The sequence below is a fragment of the Harpia harpyja genome, chromosome 4 (assembly GCF_026419915.1).
Source record: "Harpia harpyja isolate bHarHar1 chromosome 4, bHarHar1 primary haplotype, whole genome shotgun sequence".
NCBI classification, from domain to species: Eukaryota; Metazoa; Chordata; class Aves; order Accipitriformes; family Accipitridae; genus Harpia; species Harpia harpyja.
The window spans coordinates 5082057-5103736 of NC_068943.1; the positions used below are offsets into that span (position 1 = coordinate 5082057).

The 21680-nt window shown below is 40.6% G+C and overlaps 1 protein-coding gene across 14 annotated transcripts in view; it reads left to right on the plus strand.

Moving 5' to 3' along the window:
* The first annotated feature begins 334 nt into the window (after positions 1-334).
* The window catches only part of DOCK9 (dedicator of cytokinesis 9), a 137358-nt gene continuing 116012 nt past the window's right edge, over positions 335-21680 (plus strand). For 4 of the 14 annotated variants that reach the window (XM_052785716.1, XM_052785717.1, XM_052785721.1 and 1 more), the window contains exon 1: positions 18252-18636. In XM_052785716.1, coding sequence (XP_052641676.1) covers positions 18475-18636 — 162 coding nt within the window. In that variant the 5' untranslated portion in view covers positions 18252-18474. Of the gene's footprint in view, positions 718-18244; positions 18637-21680 lie in introns of those variants that run through there. The other 10 variants (XM_052785723.1, XM_052785724.1, XM_052785727.1 and 7 more) reach the window with 6 other exon arrangements.

Below are 21680 nucleotides of genomic sequence, written 5' to 3' on the forward strand. Positions count from 1 at the left end.
CTCTTGCTCCGGCCGCGCTCTGCCGCCGACCTGCCGTTGACTGGGGTCCCAACGGAGCCGGGAAGAAGCGGCGGGGCCCTCACGGTGGGGCCCTCACGGCGGGGCCCACAGCCGCCGCTGCTCCGCTTCACCACAGGCCGCCCCGCCGCGAGGGCGGGGCCTGCCCGGCAAGAGGCGGGAACATCCGGCTCCAATCGAACCCCGCCCCTCACCTTGGCCTCGGGTCCGCGCTAAGCCAATGAGGGTGGGGAGTCGCAGCCGGGCAGGTAACGGGGGGCCCAATCGGATAAGGCGCCGCGGGAACAGGTGGGGGCGGGGCCGCGCGCGGCCCCGCCCCTCTCTGCCCGGCCCCCGCCGATCGGCCTCCGCGGTCGGCGCCCGGCGGTCCTGAGGTGGTGGAGGGTGGGGGCGCGGCGCGCGCGCCGGCTCCGCGGGGGAGGGGCTTACCTGCGGGAGCAGCGGCGCCGGCTGCGGCAGCCGCCGGCGGGGCTCGCGCCCTGCCCGCCTCCCGCCGCCGCCGTGTGAGGGGCCGCCCGGCGGCCGGGCCGTGAGGGCAGCGGTCGGGCCGGGCCGGGCCGGGCCGGAGAGAGCGCGGAGGCAGCCATGGCACTGGTGGCCCCGGAGACTCGGAAGTTCACGCGGGCGCTGAGCAAGCCCGGCACGGCGGCCGAACTGCGGCAGAGCGTCTCCGAGGTGGTGCGCGGCTCCGTTCTTCTGGTGAGTGAGGGGGCGGCCCGTGAGGGGACGGCGGCGGCGGCGGCGTCCCGCCGGGGGCCCCGGGCCGCGGAGTTCCGGCCGGGGTGGGGGAGCCTCCACCGGGGCCTTTCGGGGCCGCGGGAGGGGCAGGCGGCGGCCCTGGAGGAGGAGACGGGCCCTTTGATCCCTCCCGGGCCCGCCCGGGCTGTCACGGCGGCGGCTGGCGGGGGGTGCTGGTGGTGGGGGGGGGGGGGAGCGGGAAGGAGGTCGGCGCGGCTCCGCGGCGGGCTTGCGGCTCTTCGCCTCCGCCGGAGGCTGCTGCGGGCGGGGTGAGGTGCGGGAGCAACCGCAGGCCGGGCGGGGACGCTGCCAGCGGGCAGGCGGGCGCCATGGGATGCGGCGGCCGGCGGGCTGGGCTGGGCTGGGCGCTCCCGCCCTTCCCGCTGCAAAGTTCTCCTCAGCGTGAGGCGGTGCGGGACGGGCAGGGCGAGCGGAGCTCTCCGGGAAGCAGCGGCCCCCTCCTCGCTGTTAGCTGCCTCGGGCCAGGTGGAGGGGCCTGCGTGTGCCTCCTCTTCTCTTCTTTCACCTGTGGAGCGGGTGCGGCTGGCACTTGGCCTGACTCGGCTGAAGCGCTTTCGCGTGTGTGGAAACAGGGGTGCAGAAGGGATTTTTCGTCTTGCTACCGCCTGCGGGCTTTACAACTAAACCCACGGGTTTGTTTTTTTTTTGTTGCGTCGTACGGAATGAAAGATGAGCGCTGGCAAGTGTAGTAGGAATGTTTTAATGCGTTGTTTGTCCCTACTGTCTGTGCTGTGCTAGCACATGGTAGCTGTTCTTGCCAGTTTGCAATCGGGTGCATTAATTTAATTTAAACTGCTGAAAGTAGGTTTGTGTGAAGGTGTTAGATGGTGAACTGAGGCAGCTGGGACCGAGAGAGAAAGGAGTATGGGTTTTTGGCCTGGCTGTACCCAGGTGACGACATCTTAAACAGCCCCAGCAAGATTTTTCAGCGCTTTTCTCTTGGGGCTCTTATTCATGGCATGCATTTGTTTTCCGTGTGATTTTGTTATCTCCGGGGGGAATGTTTTAGTAAGCCCTTAACTCGGTGTAAGTAGGGAGTTTTTGGTGCTGGGATTCCTCATGTTGGAAGCCGATCTGTTGTTTGCTTTTCACTCTTGCTAATGCGAAGTATGGTCACATTTAACTTTTGTAAACTGCTTGGCAGAACACTGTCTTGTCATAGCTACGTGTTGCGAGAGTAACCGATGGTGTAGCTGTAATACAAAGACAAATACCTTTCTTTAATAAAATGATGGCTCTAAAATTAAATTAGTCTTTATTTAACTGTGGGTCACAAAATAGATAATAGAAGACCTCATATGCATAGTTCGGGGTCCACCTGAACACTGACAGCTTTCCACAGGATGCAGGCACATATACGTGTAATGAACGTCCAATATATGTTAACACTTCTCCAGGGATCAAGGCCTTCCTGGGGAGAGTGGAAGAAGGATACATATGTATTTAAAAATATTTTTCATATTGAGGAAGCATGAAAGGGATTTAGGTATTTTTGTGACACAAATAAATGTTTCTTTTGCAGTAATTGTCAACCCTGCCCTCCCCCCCTTCCCCTTTAGAAGTTTTTTTTTCCTAATTCAGTTATGATTAGTGTCCTTGAGATGAGTTGGAAAATATTTATCCAAGTCTTTAATTCATTCAGGTTGACCAAGTACATAATAGGATGGTATTCACTAATATTCCAGGTATTTTTGCCACAACAGCATATTTTGCAGAATTTTCAGGAGGTGAAAGAAGTGATGGTGGGAAGTGGCGTACTGGCTCAACCTTATTCTGGCTAAGGTCTTCCGTCACTATTTTAGGAAACAAAAATAAGTCACTTGCCATTCATGGCAACTTAACATTCATGTCAGATTTGTGGTTCTTTTCTGTTAGCTTGATGCATGGAGCAAAACTCGCATCTCTCTCCCGTACAATCTTGTGCTAAAGTTCACCTTCCTGTTTCAGCCATATTTTGCCCCTGCTGTTATGTCTTTCCTACTGCCATAAATGCTGTTCACTTTGTCACTGAACTCCTGTCTTCCTGATCACATACTGTTTAAATCATGAAATGAAAGGCTAGTGATTGCAGGTTTACCTTTACCTTTTTACCTTGTCTTCCTTCTTTGAATGTACTGCAACTCTTTTTGTTGAGCATTTGGAATGAAATTGTACTTTTTTTTTTTTTTTTTTTTTTTTTTTTTTTTTGGAAAAAGGTGGTGTTTAGGTGGGATAGTGTTTTTTGGTTTGGCGGGGGGTTCTATAAAAGACTTCCTAAAAATATTTACTCCTATATGTTTGACAGGTTGACCTGTTTCTTAGCTGATGGAGTTTCTGGGCTTTATTATCTGAAAAATCTCTTAGGCTGACCTGATGAACATAGGATTCTTACCAGTATTATAGTGGTTGTGGAATAATCTATTCAGATGCATGGCTCTGAAGAAAAGACGACCCACTTTCTTTCCTAAGCTGCCTCTCAAAGCTCTTTGATAGAGCACCCCACCAGGATTTTTTGAACTGGGTTGTCAACAAAATGTCTTGCTTAAAACATCATTCAGCATTGGTAACTAATGTGGTCTTACTGTCATCACTTGCTTATGAACAAATACTGAAGTTTTCCGATACTGAAAAAATACAGAAGGTGTTTTCCATTGGCTAGGCTTGCAGTGTAGAACCTGGAGATAGGAAAGAATGATTTCAAACTAGCCGTTCTTGGTGGGTGATCTGTCCAGATATGTAGAACCAAATATTGCTTCTGACTGTACATCTCTGCAGCAGAATGTACTGAGCAGTGATGCAAATCATCCAGTCGTTACTTACAGTAACAGATAAAAGTGAACCGCTAATACCTCTGAGGTTGTATAGATTCTTTAACTTGTTACTGTTGCTACTGTTTAACAGTTCCATCCATTTTTACTGTGAACAATGTATCGCTAGACTTAAAAAAAAAAAGGCATTTCCCATCTTTAAATGAGGTTTATTAGATCATATTTCTAAAATACGCTTGTCTTTTCTGCTTTATAAATGTTCCTAGGATCATACTGATGAAACAGGACTGAAAACAGCATGTCAGTAGGTTTGTATCTCAAATTTTCAGATTGCTCTTCATTGGAACTAAAAGTCAGAGATTTTCAGCCAACTGACAGACTAAATAGCTCAGGTGAGTAGTAGAAAAACATTAAGCAGATGTGGTTAGCCAAGCTAGTTTTCATCACGGAATGAAGCAAGCTACCTTGTCAGCATTTGATGTCTCATACGTTCCTTCCGTTAGATTTAGTTTGTTCAACCAACAAGTACAGTTTGGTTGGCTGAACTGAAAACTTCTTATCTGGCTACCAGCTCTTCACTGTGGTATAAGGCACACAATATATATGTTGATTATTCGGGTTCAGTTTTTGCTATTTTCTGCTTGACAGTAGCATCCTTGTTGAATATCGTCTTGTGCATTGTTGATGTTGTTTTGACTTCAGGCTAGCCATGTGACTTAATGTGATGCCTCTGGCCACCCGAATACATTTATGTCTGGGGAAGAAGACTACAGGGATGACAAGTCTGTCTCTTAAACCAGCAATCTTACCAAGAGCAATTTTCAATGCAATTTTATTATTACATATAATTGGAAGAGGTCTCTTTAAGTGGTGATGAGTTACCCAAAGCATGTTGTGTACGGATCAGTAGCACCGCTGGAGGGATATGTGTTGTCTTGTTCAATGATATGTTAGTGATAAATTATCTCAGTGACAAAACAATGCGTTCCACCCTATATTAAATTAAGCTGACACTTACGGATAATAAGCAATTAAGAGAATGTTTAGCATACCAGATTTGGTCTGCTTTTACCTAGCTGCCAATAAAATGACATTATCAAATATGCAGATGATGAAAATGTTTAAATATACCAAATAATGCAGCAAAAGTTGTTTCCCCTGTGTTGAAATTAACATTGTACAGAAGAAACTGGAGATATGGGAAAACAGGAGGAAATCTGAGTGATTCCCAGATTGTTCTGTGCAGTTTTCCTTTTTGATTTGGATGTATAAAATAGGTTTGAGTATTTGAAGGCTGAAATCATCACATCTTAGTACAGCCTTGGGCTTTATAAGTTAACTTTGGGTACCTGGTAAAGCTCTTGAGTTCTAAAACTCTTGTAGGAATTCAGCTTTTCAGATGTGGAAGAAAATCAGTATATCATAAAGACAATGCTTGGATCTCCTATTGACTCTTGATCTCAAACTCACTGATGTTCTCTCTCTCTGTTTTTTTTTTCTTTTCTTTTCTTTTTTTTTTTTTAAAGAAGACTTATTCTTGATTTTAATGGGACGTCAACTTTGTCTTTCCAATCCTGATCTCTGCTTTCTGTGAATCTCAACTCCATAAAAAAGATGGATAGGTGCACTCTATGCTATATTATTACAATGTTTTTTTAACACAGTGTTTTTCCAAGAATATGGTTACTGGGATGATTATGTAGTATTCATTTTGGTTTGGTATTTTCATTTCTTATTGCCGTATCCTTTCATATGCCCTGTGCATAGAGGGCTTGTGTGCTTTTCTGCAAAGCCGCTTCTCTGTATATGATGAATGGAGTATTTGGAACCTCATTAACTGTGAGATTTCAGTTGCAGTGGTTGTGTAGAAAGATATAGTTGATGGCTTGCTTTAGGAAAGCAGGAATTCAGAAGTGGTGTGTAATGCTGAAGGGATGAGGGAGGACTGGGATCTTTTAGAGCTGATGGGTACGGAAAAGCTGGAAACACAGATAAAGCTTAGGCTTTCTGTAAATGGAATGTGAAATTGTATACGTTAAGAAATTTGGAAGAAGTAAATTGTTATGAATGGATGAGTGAAAGCAGGGACACAATAACTGACACTCAAGATTTTAAAGGAAAAACCGTTGCTGACAATGAGCATCATCCCAACACATCTCATCTTGGAGGAACTTGATGCGAACGCTAATGCTTATTCAGTCTCTTTCTGAACTGTTGAACTTTCTCTTTACTTGGGGGGCAAAAACCTGATACTCAACCCTGAAGAAGTTAGTTGATGGTATGTACCACTCACCTTTCCTAAAGGAAATAAAAATTACCAGAGTATAAGATCTTTTTGACAAAGGTGCTAATTTTATTTCAGCAAAGTGCATGTAAAAACCTTTCTGATTGGATACAAACCACTAGCAAGAATAGTACGTGTTATTTCTGGCAAGTCTGATACTGCTAAGAAAACTTACCGGGTGTGATAGACATTTCTGTGGTTGTGAGGATTCATAGTCTGGACTATAGCACTTAAGTTTCTATTAATAAATACCATTAAACTTATTTGAATTTTAAATGTGAGTAAGCTTCTTGTTCAGAAAGGGAATGTGAGGGGGAAAAATACAGGACAGCTGAATTTCTGTGTGAGCAAAAATACATTTAACCATTCAACAACAAGATCATCATTCCTGGTAGCTGCACCTTATTTCCTTATTATTTTCTGGAACTTTTTCTATCCCACTAGATAAGGATAATTAAGTTTAAAATAGAGGAGTAAATGCTTTAAAATAGTTGCTTCTAATACAGCAAATGTCAGATGTAGGTTGATGCTGGATTAGGCTTTCAGTTCTTGGTGGCAGCAGCTCTCATGCAGCATAGAATACCACACTATACCTTCTTTTTCCTCTCTTCTTCCTACTCATGCCCTTTAATACTCAATCAGGATCACATATTTGTATCTCAATGGAAGTAGAGCTCATTATACCTGAAACTTGGGAATTTCACAACTCTCTGAATTTTTTTTTTTCCCCATGTTGAAGGTCTTGTGCAATAAACTTAAAACATATGTTTTATAACATAGTTATTTGGTTATGCTGCATTGTGCTTCTACACAAATGTTTCAAAAACGTCTGTAATTACTCATTTTCAACACCAGGCCTTTAATGTCAACTGTTTTTTCTGTTGCATAGGTGTAGATGTTCAAGTTACTTTTAAGCATGTATGGTTATTAGACTGAGTGGTCACTTGCATGTGAGTAGTGTGTGCCTGAGATTAGATAACCATCGGATATATGCATGTATATGCAAACTCAACAATTTGTGAATTTGGCAGTTTTACTATATATTTGTATTTTTGTGGTAACTTTAAGATTCTGCCAAACTCATGCATGTTTGCTTTAAAAATAGTAAGGAAATATTACCGATAAGTCATTGAAGCAAATAAGGGGAGTTCCGTTTTCCAGGTAGCAGGAAGCTTGATTGTGTCCTTCTGAGAAATGTATTGCTTATATTGCTTTTAGTTAATAATTTCTGTAACTGTTAGAGGTGATTTGGTGCCAGTGACTCTTTATGGAGCTAAAGAAAGGGTGTAACATCTTCAGCAGTGGTGTCCAGGAAGCTCTTATTTAGACCTGAAATTTCTAATGGCAGTTGAAGAACTTACCTAGTACAGTGATCTTAAGGTAAATATTATATATTAAAAAAGTACATAAAACTTTCTTCCTTAGCTAGTGTTTAGTTTTGATTTTGAGGTTGACTTCACTTGAGGTAGACACTGAAGGCAAAACTCCTGTATTTGAAAGAGGGTGAAGACAAATTCATTCTTCCTTGCTCCCCCTTAGGTTGTCTGTGTCTGTGAAAAGCATTAATTATGCAAGGTAGAAAAGGCATAAAGTTGCACAAGTAGTCTGTGTATTACACAATGCCTTTCTCATTGAAATACTTTTGAAATAACTTATATCTAAAGATGAGAAGATACTCCAATAATTCTGAGCATGTAACTTATTTTAGACTTTAATTTAGAGGATAGATAGGTTTGTGAAGGGAGGCTTACATTCTGTCTTAGTCCAGAGGCACTGATGTACTTCATACCTTAAATTTAATAATCTGTGAAATAGTGGTAGGTATCGCATCATAAGAAAGCTATGGGATTTTTTTTTTTTTTCTGTAAAGGGCCTTAAAGTTCTTTTTGTGAGAATAAAAATGAGCATATATTTTCTCAACATAGAGACTTCCTGTAATATTAAAAAAACAACAACAAACCTGTCTCAGAGGCCTTAAAAACCAACCTGGTTAATGTTATGGACAAGATTTCTTGTACAAAGCGAGGGCCAGAATTTCATTGGTGCAATGGACTCTGCTTTGGAAAAAAGTTTACTAGATGTCTAAAGGTCTTCAGAAAGTTGAGCAGAAGCTCTGAAGGGGGTTTTATGAAGGAAACTGTTCTGGAGCACAAAGGTTTGGTCAGAGGAATCCAACATCTGTAGCTAAGGTTGTGTTCTACTGCATTCCCATTGTGACTGGTTGAGAGAAAGAGCAGCTTTGCTGCATAAACAGTAGGAAAATAAAAATCTTAATCTGACTGCGGGGGTGGGGGATGGGATTCTTTGTTGGTGTAAGGATGAATTACTGTGTCAGAACAGTTTGTCATCTCCTCATCTGTGCCCAATGAATCAGATGTGAGAGGAGGAATGGGGAATCCAGATACTGTCTTCTGCATTCTCCTGCTGTGCCCAGAGATTGCTGCCTGGTTTGGAGGCACAGGCAGTTCAAGTGAGGGAAATATGAGAAAGAAGGAATCAAGAGCCTTTGTTGAAACCTCTGTCTGGATCCGGCACCTCAGACTGGTGAAACGAACCACTCCATTCTGTGAGTAGCGCTCCATTTAAGGTAGTGGTGTTGCCTTGGGGCTACTGGTGCATATCCAGAATAAAATAAAAAAAAAAAAAAAAGCAGCAGGGAAGATCTCTCCAAGACATGTGGTGTGAAGGGGTGCCGTGGTTCTCTCACACAATCACAGGCTGGCTGAGGCTGGAAGGGACTTGTGGAGGTCATTTGGTCCAATCCTCTGCTCAAGCAGGACCACTTAGAGCTGGTTGACCAGGGCTGTGTCGAAACAGCTTTTGAGTATCGCCAAGGATGGAGAATCCACAACCCGTGCCAGTGCTCAGTCACCCTCACAGTGACAAAGTGTTTCCTGATGTTCAGAGGGAACCTCCCATGTTTCAGTTTGTGCCCATTGCCTCTGGTCCTGTCCCTGGGCACCACTGAGCAGACCCTGGCTCTGTCCTCCTTGGCACCCTCCCTTCAGGTATTTATATGCATTGATGAGATCTTCTGAGCCTTTTCCTTAGGCTGAACAGTCCCAGCTCTCTCAGCCTTTCCTCATAGGAGAGATGCTCCAGTCCCTTCATCATTTTTGTGGCTCTTCGCTGGACTCTCTCCAGTATGTCCATGGCTCTCGTGCTGGGGAGCCTAGAACTGGACTCTTCCAGTACTTGTTCTGTAAGGTGTTAATTTGCTTTTTAAGAACAAAGTAATCTTAGCTCTGTGTGCTGAGGAAGCAAGCAGATCACAGGCTGATTCAGACTGGAGTACTTGCTGGTGTCAGTGTAAATCCAGTCCTTATCTGGAATTCTAGTTTTAAGCCTCTGGGCCCAGGCCAAGCTTTGGTTTGGGGAGCTCTCTGAATAAAAAGGCCCGTTCCCATTAGAGGACCAGCTAGAATTTCTTTTCGGCTCACCAGCTGAAGGAAAGGATGTCAGGTAGTTTAAGAAGGAAATTTGTTATTCAGCCCCTGGAATTGATGTGTAAAAAAGAACATGAAAGTTCTGGATCATTTTTCTATCTTGAGACAATGAGGAGGAAGAAATAAGTCAGTCGAGGCTGAACATTGTCTGAAAAATCTGATTCACAGGATTTCTGTGGAAAGGTTATGTAAAGTAGACTTTGTTATGGACAATATTGTCAATGCTGGTAGTTCTGGAAGAAATTACAACTTTATAATTCAGAGCACATCAAGGAAACGTGGTTTAGACTGGCTTTTTTTCTCCTAACTGCTTTTGTAGTACTCTTGAAAAAGTTTCTTCTAGTGATGATTCTGGGAAAGAATACTAGAAATTAAAAAATATGGGACACTAAATCAACAAAACCATTCACTTTTCAAAATGATACCTCACTCTTTTCAACTTGTTTGAAATTTTCAGGGGTGAATAGGTTTGTGTATAAACAAGTTAAAGTCCCTACAAGGTGAAATCAAATAGTCCCTTTTGAAGTTTCTTCTACTGAGAAACATAGTTGTTTGTGCAGTGGGAATATCAAGTGACCTCACCTAAAATTGACTAAGTAACCAAAATACGCTTTAAAACACTACTCTTCCCCCAATAAAACAAGAACCCCCCACAATGATTTAAAAAAAAAAAAAAAAGTAAAGATTTAAGTGTAGTCACAGCAAAGCTTAGGAGGAGTAATGCTGATCCAGAGCTGCTAGAATACAGGGAAGCCTGTAATATAGATCCATCAGTGTAAATAAATAATCCTTAGCTATCCTTAGCTGCTGCTTTGTGTACTTCTGGGTGCTTTTTGATACTCAGGTGTAGCTATTGACTTAAAAAGAGATGGCATGTTGACAGATACTGATCTAGGTTTGGAAATTTGATGCACAGACTAAACTGCTTTTAGTACTTCCAGGTACTCTGTGGATGGGAAGGAGTTATTTGGTGAATTCAGAGGTAAGACAGGGGTTTATGTTTTTACTACTATAAAATTAATCCCCCAACAAAAAGCGACTACACATTATACTCGGAATGGATAACGCTTGCATAATTTTAAGTAGAGAAGGCATTTAAATATCTGGTTACATCAGTGCAGGATGTAATATGTTGCAATTTTTGTGTTATCTAAGTGAAATGTAGTTGATTTCAGGAGCCTGGAATTCAATGTAACTGAATTTGCAGACATTTAATTTGGTTTCAGCTTGCAGGTCCAGAGCCTCCACTGCCTTTGGATATTTGTGTTTTGACATTAAGATATACAATCTTGCTACCTTAATAGTTACCCAAGGCACAGCTGCCCTTCATATGCTGAAGGGAGTACTGAAACATACATGAATAAGAAAAACAGAAGCTCCACAGAAAGAGCTGGGTTTCTTCAGTGGGAGAGGCAAAGGCTAGTAAGATAGCTTGTGGTCTCATTTTAACAGGTTTGTGAAGAAATCAAGTCAAATGCAAATGCTAGCTAGTATTGTGGATATTAACATATAGAAGAGAGGCTTTGGTTTTCAGGTGATGGAAAGGTAGTTGTCCATTTTCCAGTCTGATCGCATTGCTAATGCTATTTCGTGCTCTTTGTTCTTTAATGTTGCATAATGGTTTTTATATCCTTTCGTTTCAGAAGAAGTACTGTTCTTCACCAGGGGGCTGGTACTGACAGAGAATCTGCTTGCACTTCACTTGATGCCTTTCTAGGCTCGTTTGTAGGCATGGTTGTAAGTGACTACAGCCAAGCAATAGAATAATACAGAACTGAAGCTTTGTGAAAATAAGATTGAAGGTCACCTCATCTAGCCTGTTTCTCACTTGCCCCAGTACAGTGATGATGACAAGTGGTATTTCAGACCTCTTTCTGCCAGGCATATTTGCACGCACTGGCACTAATACTTGTGCAATGTAATGTCATCTGGTTTAGTAGGTGGTTTAGCTGAAAATCGTGGTAGTATGTTTGCCTTTAAGGAATGTTCGAGGAGGCTTCACTCTTACTGTTTGCTAGTCCAAGAGGGATTTTAAATTCATATTGGACCTCAAACGTCAGTAAGTTTAAAAAGAGCATTCAGGTTAATGAAGAGATGACACACATCATAATTATTTGAAGGTTGCTATTCTAGTTTCCTTCAGAAATTGTCCTGGGATTCTTGCTTGCCAGGCTTGTTACCACCTCAGAGATACTTGCCTGGTATTGTATATGGCCTTAGATGGCTGGGAAGAAATTAATATACAACATTATTGAGCCAGAGCATACAGTATGACCCAGTAAGTTTTTCCTCACATGAAATGTGAGGTTTCTAATAGGAAAAAAAAATAATCCTACTGTATACAGTCTTGCTGGTAAAGTTCAAGGGACAATACTTCCAGCATAATATTTTGGCAGCTAATAGTCTGCTGGAGGGGAAGTTGGAGCTTGTTCCTGACTGAACTAGGAACAAAGGGAAGGAGAAAGACCTGAACCTGAGTAACCTCCATAGAGGGATTAAAAGTATAAAAGGATGCATGAGCCCTGAAGTTTCTGCTGCTCTTCTCTGAACACAGTAAGATTGCTCAAAAGCTGGGTTTTAACATTTTTTTGTCTGGTCTGCTGTACTGTTGACCATTATTTATTCTGGCATGGTGTCATCTGTGTTTCTGAAAATAATGTCCGATAATTAGCAACTTGTTCGGTAGCTCTCTAATAAGAATACATTTTTGTTGTTGTTTTCTTATCAATCAAAATTTAAGAGCCCAGAATACTCACTTCAACTTCAGAAAGCTGAAAGTTATGTGACCACTAGATGGAGTTCGGTGAGCATATTTCAATACTAGAAATCCTATGTTATCGCTTGAAATGTAAAAAAGTTAAAAGGGCTAGGTGTTTTGTGTCTCACGCTTAACAATAAATGTTCATTTGTTCAGTTTAGATTGGCTTGGACAACTTCCTAAAGTTCTTTGGATTATTCTTGGTATGTCTATCCCCAAGGTATACTTGAGTTAAGTTTGAACTTAAGACGCATGCTTTACTGGCAGGTCCCAGTGCTCATCTGTGGATGAAAATGTATTGTTACTCAGCTAAAAATGGACTTGTGAGAAGACTGACCTTTCTGCAGCTCTCAACTATGTGGCCTAAGACTACTAGCTAAGATATTTAGCATTTTGTAACTAGCAGGGTTTTAAATTTGTGTGCATCTCCATCAGCACATACATAATACCATGTATTCAAGATTTGCAATAGCATTTCTTGGGTTGCATCACTTATGCCTCCTTCCCACTTCTCTAAATGTATAAAAGGCATAATAGACACAAACATTTCCTTGTTTGTCGATTAAGAGAAACTTGTGGTATTAGCCAGCTATGACAGCTTCCTTGACTAGATAGGACAGAACTATATCTTGCTCCAATTTTCATAAGCATTTTTTTTTTCACTTTTGATATGATCTTTGACATTAGGGGCATCTCGTATGAATTATAAACTGCCTCTGGTCTTCAGCCCGGTGGTATACTTAGTGTTTCTAATGTCACAGTAGTTTTTTGTTTCTGTTGGATGCAAATCTCTTCCTATGGCCTTGCTAAGCGTGCAGAATGTCAGTCAAAATTATGTGGGAATCCAAACATGTTATTCTCAAGACTACTTCCTGGAGTAATCATACTGGCTTTCTTCTGAACGATGGAATTCCCTTGGAGATTTTCTCTGTCTCTGTGGTTAGTATGTGGCTAGCCAGTGTAGTGCCACAGAATTATGGAAACATACAGGTTGAAAGGAAAAATCTGGAAGTTGCCTAATACAATCCCTTGTTCATAACAGATCTGGTTAAAGCAGGTTGCTCAGAGACTACGCCAATCTGGTTTTAGTATCCACAAAGACGGAAATACTTTAACCCCAGTAGTTGACAACCCTCATGGTTAAAAAAAAAAAAAAATAAAAATCCTTTTATGCAAATGGAATATTATGTGTCTGTTGCCTCTTGTCCTATGACTGTACCTTCAAGAAGAGTCTGGCTCTATCTTCTCTCTACCTTCCTATTAGGTAGCTGCAAACAGCAATAACATCTTCCTTTAGCCTTCACTTAAGGCTGAACTATCCAAGGTGTCTCAAATTTTTCTCATACATCATATGCTGCAGCCCCTAAACCATCATGATGGCCCTCCGTTAGACTCAGTCCAATATGTCAGTATCTTGTACTGAGAAGCGTGCTCAGCATATTCAACTTGCTGTCGAACAGGATGTCATCCTTATCTACTCATTCAGACCACATCTGTCTAATTTGGCTACAAGGGTGCCAAGGGAGACTGTCAGAAGCCTTGTTTTACTGACATTATTCAATGTCCGTTGCTACCTCCTTGTCCAGAGAGCCAACCATCTCATCACAGAAGGCAAACAGGTTGGTGAAGCATAACTTGTCCTTGGCAAATCCATGTTGTCTACTTGGAACTACCCTCTTATTCTTTGTATGTCAGGAAATGGCTTCCAGGAGGGTTTGTGTCATAATTTTCTTGGAGACTGGAGTGAATCTGACCAGCCTGTAGTTGCCAGTATCCTCCTTCTTGCCATTCTGGAAAGTGGATATAAGGGTTATTAAGAATAATCCATATCCAAACAAACACTCTGCACTAGTTTTGACAAATCAGGTGCTTAAGAGTTTTAAGATGGAGTAAAACTCACTGTTGTGGCCACAAAGCAGCTTTTAACACAGTTCCTTCTTTCCAAAGAAACATGAGTTCTTGAAGAGAATTACCTGACAAAGCTCTTCTGTGAAATTTGCATGAAGCAATCATTGCAGAAACAGTCCTTGTGACAGAAACCAGCACCTGAATTTTCTTCTTCCTCTTCTCTAGGAACATTCCTATTAAGTATGAACTGTTCTATATACACTTCTTTTCCCTCTTGCAGGGTTATTGGGTCTTTAGTTCTTTCCTGCAGCATAGCTTTATCAGGCAGAAGTGAGTACATTGGCTTTGATATACTATCATCTGGTTGTTAAGGCACTCCAAAGAGTGATAAGTGATGTTGATTTTAATATCTTTGGGCTGAGGAGGCTTTAAGCCCACATCTCTAGCATTCTGAGCTGCTACACAGGCAGCTGCCAGATGGAAGGTAGTGTTCCACCTACAAATACTGTAATGTTTTGTGGAAAGCTGAATTCAGTCAGGATGTGTTAAGATGTCTAAGGAACCAGATGTTCGCTCCTCTCAAGATGGCATCAGTTTGGGCATGTTAAATATCAAGGACAACTTTGTAGGTAAAAATTTAAGTACCTACTCCTAATGTTTTAAGAGATTAAGGATATTTTTGTGGCTCTTATGTTAGGACCTAGATGCTTGAATCCTGCCTGAAGTATGTTTTCTGGCAGATATGGGCCTGTGTCTTTATGAAATATTTTGCTTTAGTGATGGCATGTCTGAAGGCAGAATGTCCATGTTGTGTGTAGTAACACATTGGATTTGAAGGTCTCCCTAGTTTGATCTGTATTCTCTCAACTGTTCAGTCTCTGTCTAGGTGCCTCTAATAAGTTCTCATTTTGTTAATGAAAATTTCATAGGATCCCCTGAAGTTTTTAAATCAACCCAGGTAATGATTCCCTAAAGACTTCCATCTTCATAAATGTTAACCAATGTCAAATGGAAACTTGTAAACATTGGTTAGAACTTTCTGATTTCTAGCACACGTTTAGTTTGTACCTGTGTGATTATGCTTGTTGGAAGTCATTTGGTTGTCTAAGGGTTGCTTAACATGTTGATTTGAAGTCCTCCAGTTCCCAAGCGAAATGTGATTATTAGGCATTTACTGTAATCAGAGGAGGACTAGTGGTTAGACCATTAAAGCAATTGTGTAACTGTACTGTTAAACAGTTCCCAACCATTTTTTGGAGGGGAACTAGAGCTTCTTCTTTATTACCTGTCCAAGAGAGCATGTCTCAAAAAGATATGATTGTAAACAACTTGAAGCTAACACAACTAAATGAATCTTTTTTGTCTTTGGGAATCTCATAGTGCAGTCAGTACAGATTCAATATAGTGAATATAACAAGGAGGAGCTTGTTGCTCCCCATATAAACAGGCAGTTTGGCTTAGGGGTGTCATATTTGCAATATATACTAATTCAAATAGCTCTTCCTAAGTCTGCATGCATTCTGGTGCAGACCCTTTTTCACAAACAAAGAGAAGACAGGCATTAGCGATGTCTCCTCTTAACAGCCTTCCTTTTCCTCCCCTACCCTCTTCCTTATGGAAAAAGACCTTTTCTAACCCAGGCTCAGCTAAAGGCACTTTGCAACATCTAGCTTGCTGCTTATATGATGCACAGTCTGGGCTTGTTCATATGTTGATTTTTTGTTCTGCTTTTTTACCATTGGATAAAGATTTTTACCTACCGTAAGCTGTCTTTTAGCTCTTTTCAATTGGTAGAGAAAGTTCTGTCAGACCCTTACAAGAATTTTCCCAGCCTCCTGTTTCACTTTGAGATGTAATACTGTAATGGGTAATATTACATTGCGTCACATTTCTGTCTGGACGCTCACTGCTTGTGCAGTGTGGTTGCTCATTACAATTGCAGGAATCATTAAATTTCAATCTTAGTGAAGCTGGAAGCTTGCACTGTGCACCAAATTAATGTCTTAGGAAAAAGTCTGCTTGTTGGCAGACTGCTTTACATTGCATACTATTCAGATTTCTTGTAATATTAATATTTAAGCATATGGTCAAGCTCCTCCTCCCTGTGGTTTCTTCCCACCCCTCATGTCCCCATATTTATCTCTCTTCCAAGCTCTATCTGGAACGCTTTTTATGTCATTGTTGTTACTAGTGTCTTGATCCAAGTCAGTTTCAGTTGCCTTTTCTAAAATAGTGTAGAAACATGATGCTAAATTTATTCAAGATATAGTCAGAATTAAATTTGCTCTTAATTGGTTTTGAAATGGAACACCTCCCAGGGTCACTTCCAACCTGACTTAGTCTATGATTCTGTCATATGTTTGTCTTTCCAGATGAAATCTTTCTGTCTTCCTGTTTCTCCAGGTCCTTACTAGTGCTTTGAAAGTGAGGTCATTCTCTAGGTATTTGAAGGAACTGTCTAGTGCATGATAATTTGTTGTAAACTGACTTACTTGTCTCATATTCTCTTAAGGCATGATCTATTTTGTTTGTTTGTTTGTTTTGTTTCTAGAAACATTTCCTAGTATGAAGTCTCTGAAATTGCACAAAAAACCATCTAAACAGTGCTTTCTTTTAATGTTCTCTTAACTGTTGATATCCCGTTTGGAAATGGAACTTTGTTGGGTCTCTATAATCCTACATTCCAGATGGGAATGAGGTGGGCTTCTGCACTAGAAACAGTTAAGTTGAATGTATTTTTTGGGGGTGCCTTCCATGGTAATTCCCATGACTGTTTTCCCTCATACGTTTGCGAGGATGTCTTTATCCAACCTTAGTGAATGGAGCAGAGCATTTCCCTCACTGACCTGCTTTTTGTTTTCAAAGAGGGTAGGATAGGTAGAGAGACAGAAGAAAGTACAGAGACATTGCTGTGCAAGGTTTGTGGTTATGTATGAAGCATCTTTGCCCTTCAGAGTAGAATTTACGTCAAATTCTTCACCATTACCTCCTTTATTCGCCCCCCGCAAAAAGCTATTCCTTATTAACAGACCTGCCTTAACACAATTTGTATTTCTTATAATATATGGAATGTGCTAACTGCTGCCTTTGAGAATCTGGGACTGGCAGGAACTACTTGGATCACTGTCAAATAATGATTTTTTTTTTTTTTTTTTTTTTAAATCAATGTGTCTGCATGTCATTATGGTGTATTTAGGTTAGAAATGTAATGAAAAGCATACTGAGTTTTATTAACTAGTCAGATGTCAGGGAAAAATGCTAATAAATCTTAAATATTTCTTTTGAATGTCTCATTATAGCATGCAAGATAAGTTAATTTGCATGGGGGCAAATCTGTAGCTGACATCATTAATCTGTTTATTCCCTCCGTTCATGCTTCACTTAAGTCCTTTTAATTTAGCTTGGTTTAACTCCACTGCAACAATTTTGAGTTTGTAAGTTCACCCTTTCATCCAGTTTTACAATTTGGTAAGTAAATACATCTCAGTGCTTTCAGTTTAGCAGAAATATAAAACTGACCAGCAATCTCTGACAAGGTGATTGATACTGCTATGGTGTGGATTGGGACAGTTATTTATGCAAATTCCTTGGCTTTAAGAGTATTTAAAAAAAATTTGACACTTCTCAGCATCAAAGATATTTACATACTTGTATGACAGATACCAGTACAGTATGTGGAGTAGAATCTTGTAGTGATAAATTCAGTCAGTACAGGTGTGATTCACTATAAACCCAAGAAATTTATGTATTTTAAATTTCATTCTGTGTTCCCCCCCCCCCCCCCCCCCCCCCCCCTTTTTTCATGACTATTGACTATTTGCAGTCAAGGACTAGATAAAGTCAGTTTCTGGCAGGTGGGAATTGACTGATTACTTTGCATGAGAGGAAGAAAGGAAAAAGTAAAGACAGCCTTCAGCTCCCTTGTGGTTTGCCTGAACTGGTAATAGCATGCTGATAACATATAGATTTGATTGAAGTAGGTTTATATAACACATTGGGTTTTTTTTCCATAGCAGCAGTGATTTAAGAATTTTCCTCTCATATTTTGAGTGTTTTATTTTGAAATTTTTTGTTTTAAACACTAAAAAGCACATATAGGTCAAGCAAAGAAATGTTTGCCAGTACGAACTCTGTGCTAAGCATTCTGGGAGAGTGCTTTCTTGCAGCAGATGAGGATTCTTTGTGGCTGGCAGCAGAAACTGCAGCAGTATCTTTGCAGTTTCCTTTCATCTTTGATTATGTTCTAAGGATCTCTGAAATATAGGAGCTCTTTCCCTGACCCTCTGGAATATCTTTTCATCTCTGTTGCGGAGTATAGCACATGATGAAAGCCTTCTATCTTCTACAGTTGAGGTATCCTTTGCTTTTCATCACCCTCTGATTTTTGTCTTCTGCGGCTAGATTTTTGGCAGTGTTTGGCTTAAGCAAATAGGATTACATTTCAGTAGCTGATGGTTTCTAGTCGAGGAACATACTAAATGTCGGACGTAATGAAGATTGTGCAAAGAAATATTTCTGCGAAGCACAGGAAAATTATTCGAGTCGAGCAAAGGAAGACGACATTCTGCAAATGCAATCAGGGCTGCTAGAAATGCAAAATTCAACAGATTTGGAATGGGTTGCACTACAAGTGTGGTTCTGTTTAAAGGCATTCGTACAGTTTTTGAGAGAAACTGTGGTTATATTTGCAAACAGCAAGGGGAAAACAATGCCCTTGAATACACAGCATTCAGCTTGCCAAATGAAGATTCAGGAATATTGATTCATTCATCCCTGGTAAATACAAACTTGTTTCATTAATAATTTTATCTGCTAATTGAAAGCTAAACTAAAAATAGGATACCATGTTTATTTAACATCTACTAGGACAAGGTATATTCATGTCTGTACATGATCTTGTAGGATGTTAGTGCATGTATGTGACATGTAATACACGTGTGCATGCAGCTGTAATGTTAAAGCTTAGGATTCATATTCATTATATCATTTAGATTTGTACTAATAGCTCTGAAGAATTTGCTCTCCATAAACAGGATTGTTATAGAAGATTGTCTGTTGTTAGATCTTTCTAAATGTACTCTTGGAATGTATTTGGCATTTCAATTGAAGAACAACAGATGATTACGTTATTTGGAAAAACTAAGGAATGCATTGTTGGGAAAACAGTAACCCAGGATTTGAGGTTTATTTTTTCAGATGGACTTGAGTACTTTTTTTTTTTTTTTTCTTTTTTCCTCTGAAACTATTCTATTTCTGTTTAGCTTACTGAAGGGGATACAGGAGCATTCTAGAAGAAAAAAAATGGTTAAAGGGAGTGATAACTGTTTTCTGAACCTGCTTTGCTCTCAAACGCTTTTTTAGGTGTTGCTTGATGCAAAGAAAACAGGCTTTAAAGTGAGACTGTCGTCTTTGTACCCCCCAGGTTAATGACGCATTTGTGCGTCAGATGTATTGCATTTAGGCTTGAGGGGGTGGAATTGCAATAGCTAACGTGCACCGCTTGCTTCAGAATTTGGCTAGTTAAGGATTTAAATATTTATTTAAAATAATTTGGGGTTGCTTGTTAATTGCTTTGTCGCTGGCTAGATAGTTGGAATAAGAGGGGTGTGGTACACTGAAATAACTGGACAGATTTTGACAAGCTTGTAGTGCCTGCTGGCGTACCCACGCGGTGCAATTGCAGTTATGGAAAGCCTTTAGAAATTTCACAAAGCTTTGTTGTCTTTATGCTGTTCAGGTCCTTTCTTGCTGAACTCAAATATAAGAAAGAAAGGGGCGTGTGTGTGTATGTATCTGTATGTGTATACCTATACGTGTGTGTATATATATGCACACACACATACACATATATATGTATATTTATACACATGAATACACACACATAGCTTCCAGGAAAGAATACAGAATAATCTGACCTGTCTTCAGATGCTTAAAATAATTTACAGTATGTATATTACCCTACATGATAGTATTGCATTTTATAAATTCTTAATATGGTTTGATATTAAAAATAAAATGGCTTCCTCTAGGTATTAGAAGCCTTTTTACAATGTTAGCCATTTTTAAGTTAGCCTCATACAGATGGTTATTAGACATTTGTTAAACTCTGGGCAATGAATATTTTCAATAACTTTTGTTCTCCATTGAATTTAAGACCTAACACCTTTACTGGTCTTAAATTCTACATATAGTTAGATGAGTGAACGAAGAAATACTTTTTTAAAAATGTAATATGAATCACTGTAACCTGGAGGTTGCAGTGAAAATTTTTTGTATTTTTTTTGTCGTCTTTTTTGTTTCATGTGGTATTGTTCCAGCAATAATTTCTCTTTAATTTAGCCCTACAGAATTGGTTTGCAAACTGGCAAGATTAAGCACAAAATATGCTTAGTCTGCCATTTACAACCGAAGTTCCACATCAGTCACTTAGGGGTTTTTTTTCAATTCCAAAATTGCTTTTAAATAATGATACTGGTTTTTTGGATTTTCCTGTCTGGCTTTGTCACCTTGGTTTAACTGGAATTAGTGGATCAAGATAAATTTCTTCCTGGGATAAATACCTGCAGGTTAGTATGGAAGAATGTGTAGAACTGAGGGCTCAGAATGGCTTCCTGCTCATTGTACTGGACTAGTGTTGTCCATAAGAACAAAAGTCAGAATTTTACAAGGAAAAAAAAAGGGGGGGGGGGGGATTTCATTACAAGGTCACACTCTTGATAATCAGAGCTGGCACTGGCCATCGCTTTCTGACATGTTGTCTGAGGTTGGGGAGCAGTTGCTACCGACTTACACCTGAAGAGGGGGAAGCAGGATTCTCAGAAGAGGGGGAAAGATACTGCAGTCCTGGCAACAGTGGCAAGTGATTTTATGAAACTCGTCTAAGTATATACATAGAACTCTTAAATTACATATTTTTTGTACTCTTTGCTATAAAAGCTAATTTGTCCAGCTTTTCCTCCTCTGAAGAGGTGGCTTTCAGGAGGAGAAATACCTTGCTTCTTACTGAGAAACCATGCAGGGAGGTGAAGACTACAGGAATCCTCTTTGAGGAGAAGCTGTATGGCCAAGACCAAAAGAGAGTAGCAGTGTGTCACTTCCCTGTGTTTTCTTTTATTTTGGTGGTTGTTGCAACAGGTGCAAGTGTGGGTGTGTGGCTTCACCTATTTGTGCTGTAACACATATTCGAGCTGCAATTTCTTACCTCTGTCTTTTTGGCTGTACCTGCTATCTGGTCTATTTAGCTATTTTGGATCAAATATCTCCTGATACAGAGCTGTTGTCAAAACACCAGTGAACTTCAGGGAGTCCTTTAATTTAGGAACACATTGATTCTCTTGCAAAACCAGTGTTGAAAATCTGTGAAAATTTCCTGTGAACAGAAAGGTCTCCGGAAGTAGTTCTCCTTGAAGGAAAAATCTCCTGCTCTGTGAAGAAATAAGGAGGCCGAAGTAGTTGACTTAGCATACATTTTTCTTAGTTGCCCTGTAATCCAGAGGTCAGGAGGTTATATCTAAATTAAATCTAATTAAAGTTTTATTTAAGCAGGTCTGCTCTTCTAATTGCTTGAAGGAAAGATAAAATGAAGCCTGGGTGAGATTGTCTTCTCAGGAGTACAGTTTATTTCTATCCATCTGATGTCATTCAAACTTGCAATGAAAATGCTGTATCTTATCTTTGGGAACATTTGTAGCCTGTCACATACACTTTATCTTGCTAGAACACAGCATCTTTTAGGGTCTTTAAGTCCACATGGATAAAAATAAATATTTTAGTAAAAGATTATAAATTTATTTTGGGATGCTATTAAAAGTTGCACCAAA